The sequence below is a fragment of the Astatotilapia calliptera genome, chromosome 14 (genome assembly GCF_900246225.1).
Source record: "Astatotilapia calliptera chromosome 14, fAstCal1.2, whole genome shotgun sequence".
In the NCBI taxonomy this organism is placed as follows: Eukaryota; Metazoa; Chordata; class Actinopteri; order Cichliformes; family Cichlidae; genus Astatotilapia; species Astatotilapia calliptera.
The window spans coordinates 18,536,225-18,549,768 of NC_039315.1; the positions used below are offsets into that span (position 1 = coordinate 18,536,225).

The 13,544-nt window shown below is 39.6% G+C and overlaps 1 protein-coding gene across 4 annotated transcripts in view; it reads left to right on the top strand.

The window, feature by feature from the left end:
- grik4 (glutamate receptor, ionotropic, kainate 4) overlaps positions 1-13,544 on the top strand; it is a 351,349-nt gene that overhangs the window by 175,203 nt on the left and 162,602 nt on the right. For all 4 annotated transcript variants that reach the window (XM_026191921.1, XM_026191925.1, XM_026191923.1 and 1 more), the window contains one exon: positions 600-733. In XM_026191921.1, coding sequence (XP_026047706.1) covers positions 652-733 — 82 coding nt within the window. In that variant the 5' untranslated portion in view covers positions 600-651. The remainder of the gene's footprint in view (positions 1-599; positions 734-13,544) is intronic.

Sequence of the window (13,544 nt, forward strand, 5' to 3'; positions counted from 1 at the left end):
TTCCATTTTGTGCCTCTTGTGGGCAGACTCGCTGGTATGGCAAACCTTTTTAGCAAACAGTTAGTTATTTACACAGGCGGGAAACAGGGAACAACATTATGATTCATTTGGAGTCATATTGCTGTCCACCTGGGAAATGGAAGTCAAATATATCCCCTTTGATTTTCGGTCCTTTATAACTCCTGATGGAAACAGCTCAGAGGGTTTAATACAGACCCAGAAATTTGGTTCAGGATGCTTCAAGTCACCTTATGTGACTTTTTGCTTCAATACCAGGGAGATAAAAAATGGATTTTATGTTTAAATATGTAACAAAACAACAAAGACCTAAAAAAAATTAAAAAGACTGTTGCCAAGTAATACAGAAAAAACAGCAAAGTCATTAAAACTCCCATAGGCTTAAAATTCACTTAGCTGCAGTCTCGCACTGACACTAATAGATTCCTAGCATGCAATGAGAGATGGCATGAGCAAAACAGAGATGAGGCACTGTATATCCGAAGGCTTATCACTATTCTGCACAGATGTGGCTTGTGTGCGTGTCCAACTTGATGCCTGCTGATGTATAAATGGTGTTCTCTTCTTTGTATATTCTTCAGGTGGCTGTGACAGGGGCACCCCCGGGGCAGGACCCATGAGGAGTCATAGAAGATGCTCACAGCCTGGGCGCTTCTGCTCTTCTTAGCCATGTGGGTGAGAAGCACCTTTGGTGGCCCGCTCTCCTTTCGAATAGGTAAATTGCAAAACATAATGGCTTCCACTCTATACAGTGCATGCTTTTCATTCTACTTGAAATATCAGTGAATGAGTGCATTTAAGCTTTTAATTGTTGAGTGGGAATTGACATTTTGTTGCTTCAGAGCTGTCAGCTCAGATAGCTGGATATCCTAATCTTTGCAGTCTCCACAGTCTCGATAAAACTGGCTGGAGGAATTCAATCACAAATGTTGAAAAGTAGCCATGTTTCCTCACATGTCTGTAACACATGGCCTGAGGTATCAACAGGCTACAAAATTAATGTGTGAATGTGACACAGTCCTAATTGTCTGTAAGATACTACAGAACTACAGTCTATAATCTATAGTTGTTTTACAGTCAGCCACACAACAGTTAATGCACCATAGACTTTCATGACAACATTATAGTTTAAGAGTATCTGTCTGGTACAAACTTAATACTATATACTGTTTACTGTTTGCTGTTGTTTACTGTGTATGCTGTGTACAGTGATACAGTATAGCTTTAAGCAATTAGCCACTAAAGCAAGCTTAGACCCAAAACAAACCTATTATTCTAACTCTGCACATACCCACCCTTCCACCTGCATATTAAACGAAATTTAAGGTGCATAATTAGATGCGTGTCAGCTGACCTATCAGATACATTGATTACCTCTCTGTTTATTGCAGCTCTTTTAAATATTTAACTATAAAAGTAATCTGAGCATAGCAAAAATCTGACTCTTATCCTAATCTTGCCCTTTTTTCACTGTTGTAAGCGGCACTTGCAACTCTGCAACTATTTTGACTGTGACTGTTGGGACTGTTGAACAAACATTTTAAAGCAATTGCTAAAATCTAGCAAAACCACTGCAGTACTGTGGTTCTGGAAATAGTGGCTGATCGGTGGACCAAGACTAGATTTTTCACTGGAGAGTCTGCTTCAAAAGTCACATAAACTGCTAGAGTATGCTGGTAACCGATGGAGGTTGGTCCATCTTGTTATTATTCTCCTACAGTCAGCAGCTCTCTGACTCCCTGTCACTTGCTCCCCGTCTACCAAAAGTGTGATTGACTGTCTCTTCATTTATGTATAGAACCCTTGTCTAAGGTTGGAAACGCTTGTTCGTGTGTGTGTGTGTGTGTGTTCCTGTCTAGCTATCTTTGTGAGAACCAACAGTCACTTGTGAGGACACACAACCCGGTCCTCACAAATTTGAAGGCATTTAAAGGCCTTTTCTGAGGATCAAAATGTGGTTTTAGTGTCAAGGTTACAATTAGGTTATGGTTAGGTTTAGGGTAAGGGTTAGGGTTAGGCATTCATTTTTAACAGTTAGAGTTAGGTTAAGGAGCTAGGGAAAGCATTATGTCAATGAAGGTCCTCACTAAGATAGCTGAACGGGGTTGTGTGTGTGTGTGCACTACATATAGAAATTAATAGTATTAATAGTGAAACTGAGAAAGAGATTCAGAATGACATTGATTCTGCGCCTCCCAAACTGTTCCCTGCTGTGATTTCTCAGTGGTCAGCTTTCAACTGTTCTTTTAACAAGAACACTTGAAAGTGAGATCTGTGTGCAGGTTAGAAGGGTGCAAGTTAATAGCACAGAAGCTGTGTACAAATGGCCATGTGGTTATATTAAGACTATTAAAAAAAACAAATAAATCCAAAGGGTGCATTAAAAATAAGAGTGCCTCTTTAGATGATGTACAAATGCAATTCTAATTGTTCAGAAGAAAAAAAAAAAGAAAAAAGCTCATGGCTGATAAATGCACATCCTTTCTTGATCTTTTGTCTTTTCCCTTTACTTCTCTTGTGTGTAAAAGTCTTTTTATCTTTCCAGTATTTTGAACCTTGACGAAATGGAATCAGTTCAAACTGTCATTTTTGAGCGCTATCACCATCTCTTATTTTTGAACAAGGCATTTATGTATCACTCACTGTTTTTCTATCCTGTCTGTTCTGTCTCATACAGTAGCTCTGTCACAGCACATCTGCTGTTTGCAGAATTTTTTGCTGGATTGTCACATAATGCCCCAAACCATTTTCTGTATTTTGAAAACAGCAGAGTTTCAGAGTTTACTCTATCAACACAACCAAGAACAAATAATTCCTTGTTTGTGAATATCATCTGAGAAGTAGCTTGCAGCCGCATGCCTTTTCTTTCTCCCAGTTTTCCCTACCACCCTCCACCTGATTGTACCAGCTCCACAGCAGTGGTGGTTTATATTTATCTCAATGTTGCATCGTTGATGGATAATTAGGTGCTTGGCCTGTTTTTGTACATTTCTTCTAATGTCATCTTTGCACAGAACCCCATTCATTGCTAGTTTATTCCAGTACAAGGCATAGATATGCAAAAGTACAAACACACAGCCACATATACACGTTTCACAACCCACAGAGACACACAAACAAACACATAACCCAAAACACCACTACAACTCTGCCATTTGAGCTGCAGGAGATGGTATTTAACATGGCCGTCCCTAGAGTCCTGCCTGGCTGGCATAATGTCACTGTCTGGCCTTCTCTGAATGTGTGAGTGCCAAAAACAACCTCCAGTCCCTCACACATTACCACCAGGACCAGCTAGCAGCCAGCAGCAAGCTCAGTGTAGGTGAACTGAGGAACTTCTCTTTGTGTCTGCCATGTTCTTAGCAAATCCAGGGATTAGGATCTACTTTTGTTTGTATATTAATTAAACCATGTGATGCAAAGTAAGTCTATTTACTTCAATTTTGATAAGGAAACATGTCTTCTGGCATTTTTATTGCTGCCTTGTGGTGGGGAACGAATTATGGGATAAACAATGTTTAAGTTGCAGTGGAGTTGCGATATCAGCCTGGGAAAGTACAAATAGATTTTCCTTCATTGTTCCTTTTAAAAAAAATGAAAGTAATGACAAGTGAAGCCTTAACCAAATAAAAGAAATAAAAGAGGTGAAATCAATCGCCAAAATACAATTATAAAAGAACAAAATGAGAAAACAAGAAGACAAACTGCAAACACTGCCTAAAAATGCTGGTTCACTACCATATGGTGCAGCTTGTTGCTGTGGATGGTATTCAGCCATTAGTTAAGTGAAAAAGTGTCTCCTGTGTAATTCTGTTCAGCTAATAACTTGGTACTTATGCTTATTTCCAGACAGTCATCTTCTAAACACACATTGCTGTTATGAGCTGGTGTCTTCTTTTTGTAATACTGAGATTTAAAATGTAGAAAAAAAAGAAGAGCTGAGCTATTCAGGACCAGTGCAACTTCAATTTCAACAAAGTCCCTAAACATCTAGCTGGGTTTATAAAGAAATTTAATCAATGCCTCAATATAACCCATGAATAATGACTGCATACATCAACATAAGGCTTAGCTCATGGACAGTGCTCTTTTTGAGCATAAGTTAAGATGAATGAAATCAAAATGACAAAACTGATAAAATGAAAAGGAACTTACTGAAATAAGCTGAAGTCTCTTTGTGTCTTGAAATGAGAAAGGTCTTTTAATGCTGTCTCTATTATCTACTACCCAGGTAGGACTAATGGGGAAATTATGGTTCAGCAGTGGTGTCATGTGGGCAGTCTGTTGGCAGTCCATGGGCAGCTTTGCACTGCCTTTCTACCTGCAGAGAGTGTCTGTTGTTAGATTGGGGGCAGAGCCAAAATATGTGGTACAATTTGTCTACAAGCTACTCTTTCTTCTGCTGTTGTTGGTCCATCAGCCAGCTGAGACAGAAGTTCTTACATCTAAAGAGCTGAAGTGAAACCAAGTGAAAAAAGAGTGTCCACTGTAGTCACTGTCTGTGCTTTCTTTTTCTTTTCTTTTTTTTGGGCAAATCTCAGCCTTTCACCAATGCATGGCGAGCACTGTGCAGTTGTGATTTTGGAATATTTTGATGGAGAACTTTAGTGGCAGCTGACCACTTGCCCCAAAAGGTTCTCCTCAGGAAAATACCTCCACGAACAGACACAACCAAGGTACCATAAATTAAGCATTACAGTGCATAGCGCTTATCTGAAATCCAAAGGAATGGCTTGACACACTTCTACACATCTTCTATGATAATATCATTGGCTATACCATTTTAAAGACCATCCTGTATCTCCCTGGCTTGGCCTACCATCAGTGGTTCTTCAGAATCTTTTCTTCTAGTTCAAAAACCAATCAGGATTTCCCAGCACTAAGAACTAGTCCTCACAGTTCAGGGCCAGGATGTCTTTGTTGTGGTCTGTCACCATCACAGAGCAAAACCGTTACACGATTAGAGGCAGTAATCTCACCAGGAAGAGGCAAACACACTTCCTGTGCATAAGGTCGTGTCGCACATAAACCAACCTTACAGCAGCCCCGAGAACATAATGTGAAACAGCTCTAAATGATTAAAAACGGGTTTTAGTAGCTCTGTCTTTCACGTGGATTTCGCTACAATTAGAGCAATATTCAACAACACTACCAACATTGTCTTGCCCTGCAGAGACTCTCCATTCTGGCTGGTTTAATAGGAGAATATGAAAGCAAATTATCCGCTCCTCATACATGAACATGCGACATAAACAGTATTTTTTATATATGCTCACTTTTTTTTATTGGTGCTTTATTTTATTAAGTCACTTTGCATTATATGAAAAAAAGTATTAAGCCACACTTAAGGTATTTTCAGAGCCATTGCTACAGGTGTATGAAATGAAGAGCATCTAGCTATATAGATGCTCTTTACAAACATTTTTGAAACAGTAGGTCATTATAAAGTGCTCACTGACACTGAGCATGGTATAATAACATGCCACCATTGCAACCATTGCATTGTATGTAAAAGTAGCTGACGATCTGCTGGATCTAACTGCTTCTCTGGCATTAATATCAGCACAAACACTGCGCTGGGAGCTTCATGGCATTAGTTTCCATGCTTGAGCAGTTCCTGTAGGTGTACTACAGGAGTACTATATGTACACTGTACTCTTTTATGATGTGGTTTTCTGAGGTGGCAGCATCTCTGCTGGGGACAGGAAGAGACTGAACAGGCTGATCCGGAGGACCATCTCTGTTCTAGGATGCCCACTGCACCCAGTGGAGGTGGTGAGAGACAGGAGAATGGTGGCTAAGCTATCATCCCTTCTGGACAACATCTCCCACCCCATGCAGGAGACTCTCAGCACTGAGCGGCTCCTTCAGTGCCAGGCTCACGATGTGGGACAGAGAGATTTTGCAGGTCTTTCCTCTCCACTGCTGTCAGACTCTACAACAAAGACTTTGCAACTGACCAAACACACACATCCACATCCACACATGTGCAATAGCAATAACACTAAGTGCAATACTCTTTTTCTGACAACCTTATATTTTACTCAGTTGCATATAGCATTTGCATTCTATTTTTATTCTATTGTATATACTATTTAATTTTATTATATTCTATTGAGTACAGTATCTTATTCCTATCATCTTATCCTATTCCAGTGTTTTTCTAATTTTTGCTATGTAACTATGCACTGATCACGTTCTGCTGTAACAAACCAAATTTTTTACGTGTGGGACTAATAAAGGTTATCTTATCTTATCTTATTATATATAGGGAGCCCAGTACTTTTTTCCATATAGTGTATTTTAACTTTGTGTTATTGCACTGCAAAACCAGTAAGCAATTTGTATAATTGATTGTCTTTGAAGGTAATTTCAGGGATTGCATAGCTTGTCAATAAACAGCTTGAACAGCTGTTTATTGACTATGTTATGCAATGGCTGGCAGGGGGATGTATGAAAAATAGATATCTCACTCCCTGACATTTAATTGAATCATCGGTTTCTTATTATATATGTTCTCGAGGATAACTCAAGAGGCAAGATATCTGTTTTGTTGGCTTTATTCGCACATTTGTTATTATTTTGTCAAAGTGCAATAGAAAGAAAAAGAGAGAACGACGACAATGTTCCCCACCATCTTCCTTCAGCTGTCCCAATTATCCCCAAGTCATCAGTGATCAGCTGGGATATGTAATCCCTCATGCATTTTGTATGTGTCTGGTGGTCTCCTCCCAGTTGTACATGTCCAGAGGGAAAGACCAAACGGCAACTTTAACAGATGCCTGAAAGTTATTAATTTGATGCTTCGAGAGGCAGCAGTTTAGTACTGCGGTTAACCCAGGTATTAAACATGCTTAGCACATTCTCATTAAGATTTGCTTTCAGTTTAGCTTATTCAAAACATCTAAATAACATATGGATATGTACGTATAGGGGAAAAAACGATCCATTTGAGTGAGTGTTTTTAAATGTTATCGTCTGTCAGTGCAAAGCACACCAGTAACAAAAATACCAGCAGTTTTTAAAATCCAGAAAATGGTGTAATGGCTCTACTTCTAGCTTGGTACTCATAGATCTGCTTTGCCAGATAATCAGATAATAGCAAACATTTTTCTATGTGCGTTTGTTACTGAAGTTTCTCAGTTCCAAGCATTAAATAAAACAATGTTTTCAATTAAACTCTTAAGAAGACAGCTGGAATTCTTGTTTAGCTGACAATCAACTGATTTATGTAAATAATCTTCAATCAAATTTGAATCATTATTAAGACAACTTAATGTCATTATCAGAGAAAATGAAACTTCATAGATAGTAATAAAGAAATACTCACATATGCTGCCCTAAAGTTGCTGCTGTCCTCACAGTTAATGCATGAGATCCAGTCTGAGGAGTGTTGAACATAAAATGTTCAGATTTTTTACATTACTCCTAAAACACTTACAGAGCATCCCGGACTACTGAGGGGGCAGCAACAGGAGTATCTCCACAGGAAGAACTCAAATCGAATCTTTGTCTGCTTCTTTGCTCTCTTTTCCGAAGTCAGTGGGAGAACACGATAGAGGATTCTCGGTGGGGTAAATTCAATTGGTTTTTCTTTCCCAGCAGCAGAGTCTGACCCTGCACCATCTACCTGGCAGGCTGGCATCATGCGAGCTCTTAGTGAGGAATAGTTTGTTGTGAGATAAATGTATTGAATACAAAATGTGCTGTCATCATTAAATGTTTAATAAGGAATACCGCATCCTATATGGGCTCAGTCATGTAGGTCTAGAGACCCGTGGTAACCACTGGTTGCTAGGGGAAAATGTGTATTTACCCAACATGCAGGATGTTGCTTGTTGTCGCTGGGTGTCAAAGATGATGCTGCAACAAAAACCTCCTTGTGATTGCTTTGGTTTCTATGGTTGCCCGTACTTTGTATAGAGACTTGCCTACTAACACTCACCAGCTACTTATTAAGCAGATGTCAAACTGTAGAAAAGGCAAGGCAAGTTTATTTATATAGCACAATTCAACAGCATGATTCAAAGTGCTTTATAGAGACATTAAAAAAACAAAAACAAATAAAAAGCATGATTTAAAATGGAAAGGAACAGTAGATAAAATCATTAGTTAAGATGTAAGTTTAAGCTTAACAGTAAAACAGTGTGGATTTGGTGCTTTATTCAAATGCAGCTGAGAACAGGTGAATCTTCAACCTGGATTTAAATAAACTGAGTGTTTCAGCTGATCTGAGGCTTTCTGGGAGTTTGTTCCAGATATAAGGAGCATAAAAGCTGAATGCATCTTCTCCGTGTCTGGTTCTGACTCTGGGAACTGATAAAAGACCGGATCAAGATGACCTGAGAGATCTGGAAGGTTCATACTGGGTCAGGAGGTCACTGATGTATTTTGGTCCTAAACCATTCAGAGCTTTATAGACCAGCATCAGAACTTTAAAGTCTATCCTCTGACGGACAGGCAGCCAGTGTAAAGACCTCAGAACTGGACTGATGTGGTCCACTTTTCTGGTCTTAGTGAGGACTCGAGCAGCAGAGTTCTGAATGAGCTGTAGTTGTCTGACTGACTTTTTAGGTAGACCTGTAAAGATGCTGTTACAGTAATCAAGCCTACTAAAGATGAATGCATGAACTAGTTTTTCCAGGTCCTGTTGAGACATCAGATCTTTTATCCTTGAAATATTCTTGAGGTGATAGTAAGCTGACTTTGTTATTGTCTTTATGTGTTTTTCTAAGTTTAGGTCTGCGTCCATCACTACACCCAAATTTGCAACACAAAGCAGAAACAAAGACTATTCACCTCCAAAATAAAAGTATTGGAATATGTTGGTTTCAGTGCCAGAAGGCAGAAGTTTTACTCTGAAGGGGAGAAAAACTACATACTACTTACTACTTACTTACATATTTTCTACTCGAGCACTCAAAGCACCTTATACAACATGTCTTATTCACACCCATTCAAATAAAGACTTTTTTTCTATGCTTAAGAGCTTTCTATCGTCCACCCACAATCAAAGAGCAACTTAGGGTTACTATCTTGCCCAAAGATATTTGGCATGCAGACTAGAGCAGCCAGGGATGGAACCATCAACCATCACATTAGTAGATGGCCTCCTGAGCTACAACCACCCCAACATTCTCAACTTACACTTTGCATTGCACTTTCTCAAGTTTCACCATCACTGATGGTTAGTCACCAAGTGTTTGTGGACAAGTGGGTGTTTTTCATGTAACCAAAACAGTTGAAAAGAGGTTTTTGATGCAGCATTTTCTTTGCAACCAGGTTGCCAACTGCTCTCTAGGCTTTTGTGACTGCGGTTGGGTTGGGTCAGGTTGGCTGTAGCTCAGGAGGTAGCGTAGATTATCATAATCAAAAGGTTGGTAGTGTGATCCTTGGCTGCTGCAATCTCCAGTCTTGGGAGAGATCCCCATGATCTCAGATGTGTTCATCAATGTGTACAGTGAATATTAGATACAAAGCACTTGGGTGTAGGAAAACGTGCTTTGGTAAAAAGCATGGCCTCCTATTTTGGTGCTGAATTTTGGCAATAGAAATAAATCATTTGCTGGAGTACCAGTATTAAAATTACTGTTTTTCTGGAGAGAGTGGGCTCTAGTTTGTGTGCTTGTATTTGTTCACATCTGTGACCACTGTTATGCACTGTATGTGGCTCCAGACACCAGGGGCATGTAAGGTGGACCAGCAAAATTGAAGCCCACAGGTAGGGTCTAATAGTGTAATTAGCCCTGCTGAGGTAATACCCACAAGTCAGCAGCATCACACTGTCACTTCCCTCAGTTCAGCCCCATCTACGCTCACAGGGACTTATTAAGGCTGGCTGCTAGAGCCACCATGGCTGAGTCATTGTGCCCTTGCCTCCAGTCAGGTTCATTCTGCCCTCGCATGCTCTGATTTCAGCTGGCATCTATGAACTCATTTAACACACTGTTACTGGAAAAGCAGAGAAGATAGCGTGTCCGAAAGGAAGGAGAGTAAATAACTGTGAGGGAAGCATCCTGCAGTGCTTTGACATATCATTTGAATTGTAGCATTGGTTCCTCTGTGGTGAAAAATGCAAATGTTGGCTTGAATGGATGCTAAAGCAGAGACCAAGATGTCCAGCTGAGGAGCCACAAGAGGAGATTTAATGATTAATCTCTCTGCTTCTAATTAGTATGGGAGCCATTAGGTTAATGACACTCAGACATGTGTACTCACGGAATTGAAGCCACAGGGTACATTTTCAGCTAAACCTCTTTTTCGGCGACCACCTGTTACAAGAGTCAACTCAAACTGCTCAGTTTTCTTTGATTCGATCTGAGGCCAACAAAGGTAATGAGGGTATAACAGAAAGAAACGGTGCTTAATTACAGAATACCGCATGTGCAGAGAAAGAAAAAGGCTCTTTGTTATAGCATACATCAATCATGTAATTGGAAAATGTTTGTCCAGGACTGTAGAGAGGAAATTATGAGCAGAATTAATCCCACATACATGCACATACAAATCCATCCTCAGGCGCTGACTGAGGGGGGAAAGTTTATGATTAATCTCCAAGGTTTTAATTAGCGGGGCAGGTGCATTTAGTTAATGGCAGGAATGGCAGATAGGAGTGATGTTATGCAATTATGCACACTATTTTGCTCCTGAGCCTACCGCATAAATTATTCACCAAATCTGATAAAGTCACAGTGAATACGTAGCGCGCTTATACTTTAGTTTTAACCACACACATCCCAACAAACACACAAAACACAGCCTCCTGAATTAATGTGTTCTCCACAGATAAGAACAAATTGAAATAAATATTGCCCATTTGGTCATGTGCATGCACACATACCCTAAATGCACTCTAAAAAAACCCCACACATTAGCTATTATCAGCTACACACAAACATAAAAACATTTACACTTGAATTATTAACAAACTAATTACAAGCTGCAGGATGATGTTTGAGGATGTGTAATGGGGCATTGCCACACGCTGAGGTGGAGGAATGTGAGAGCGAACAGGGTTGCTATCCTTTTCAGTTATGCGATGATGTAGAATGAAAAGTATAACCAGAATACTGGCTGAAGCTTAAATGGAATCAGGGCCTTGGTTGTTTGTTTTGTGTTGTCATCTGTTCACGTGCCAGCCTATAAAACAAACAGTAGACCAAACAGCATCTATAACCCTTGTGATTATGGCATTAACCAGCTTCTTATCTACTGCCAGCCTACCTCTTATGAAAGTCCTTGCATCAGAGATGGATTGCTTGTTCTGACACGGTCTCACGCCTTGCTCTGCCCTGACATTCGTTTCTGTTTTAGCTGTCACGTCACTGCAGCAGAAAGATCTTTATGTTCTGTATCAATTTTGCACTTAGGTTATGAAACATAAGTCAAGGAATAACGTGTGAATCAAGTGAGCATTATTTTATATCTGAAATATGTAAAATTGGACCCTTTAGCAAGTAAATTATCACACAGAAATGATTGTTAAATGCCTTTAAATATAAAATGTGAATTATGTCATTGGAATACTATTACTAAGAGATCTTGGAAAAGGGAGGTAGTGATTACATGAGTAGACAGATAGATATGATGTTATTGTGTACTGATGCTCAGTTGATGCTAAAAACTTTGGATCGTCTCATAATTACATTACTTCCTTTACACTTTCTTAAGCAGCACATTCCTGAATTGTTTGCAAATGGTCCAGAATGCCACTTTTTGGCCACGGTCTATTTATACTGGCTCCCTGTAGAATTCATAAACCAACTGATTGTTAAGTTCAAATACTCAGAGGCATACATGATGAGTCACCCACCTAAGCTGTAGCTCTGTTTAGGCGAGGTATTTAATCTACAATAACTAACACTTAATACTTTGGCCTTTATTTTCTCCGGGGAGGAATCAGGGACATTTTTTTCATTGTTTATTTCTATTCGTCCCACATTTGCACCACACGGCGCTGCATCTCTTCGACAAGGACATCAATTTCCTCTTAGAAGTAGCGGTGTTTGTGCAGCAGATCTTGACTCTCCTCATCCATTACAGTCAGGGCATGGTGGAGAGAGCACTGCTTTTAAAGGGAATTAGAGGAGATGATTTGATTATTCGTGATTGATGTCAACCCCAAACTTAGAGTAATTTATTCTCCCTGTTCTAAACCATTTTACACCTCCAGCACGTGAGCACCATGCCCGCGTTCTCAAAAGGAATTAATATCAGTCATTTTTTTCAAAACTATGCGAAGTCCACGAACTTGTGCCAGTGATTGTGTTTATGGCTCGATTCATTAAAATATAGTTATGAATGCTGTGAAATGCCCTGCTTTTTTCCTGTGGAGAGCTAGAGGGGAAAAACAGCTTTTGTTGGCTGTGCTTTGATTAGGGTGAAATAAAACACAACATCAATGGCAGGTTAAAATCCATGCATATACTGGCTCAGATATGCAGAGAATCATATACAGAAGCATCTTCCCTCCCTAAATGCAATGATAGCAAACTTTTCTGATGTCCTCTCATCGAGCTGCTTGTTAGTCTGATGCAGAGATAATGTTTTTTTATGCATAGATGGCTACAGCAGTGTGGTCTGCAGTTACAGTGTGTTCTGTAACTGCATGTCTTCAACACAACAATATTATCGTTTAAACATTCCTGAGTCTCAGTACCTTCTATATTGAAATTTTAGGGAAACTGGCTGCCTCATAAAACTGCATGTGGTCACCATTTATACCACATTTATGATAGCGCAATTTTATTAGAGGCGTACTCTGACTGTTCTGAGCACCAAAAGTGTTTGGTGGTAGTGCAAAGAAAAGATTTGGTCTGAATAGAGTTCGTATGAGTGAGTGGCCTGAGTGATGACGGTTATTCAGGCCATGGGTCAGACTGGTGAGAGGTGGGGTGTGGGGGAATAGTGTTTGTTAACAGTCCGAATGGCCCAGGGGAAGAAGCTGTTTGTCGGTCTGGAGGTGTGGGACCTTATTGACCCGAGGCGCCGAGCAGACAGCAGTGGGTCGAACAGAAAGTGGGCGGAGTAGACAGTGGTTTTGCAGATCTTCTCAAACTTTAATGTACTTTTCTGCATTCATGATTCAGAATCAGAATATAAAATGGATTCTAATTCTAATTCTGAATCAATAATCCAGAAAAGTACAATCAAGTTTTGATCCAGCATACAGTACCATGTGGAAAGTGTCTTCATTCGGACATCAACCAAAAATGAAATGTCTCACCAGCACCCAAGTACACACAGGTATCATGCTGTTTGATGTTTAAAAGGAGTATAAAAGCCAGTAGTTAATTAAACACTGGGACTTGTATAATGTCCAGAGGTGTGGTTGTGACAACTAAACATTTTTAATTTCAATAGCTGTAGATTTAGATTTTTTTTTTTAAAATAAACTGCCTCTCTGATTGTAGTTACTTGAAGGTGTTTATTGGTGAAGTTGTGTATTCGTATCAGCCACATTATGTTTTGTCAAAATTTCCTTACATATCCATCCTGGTATGTTTTCCGGTTGTTTGAGCATGTAT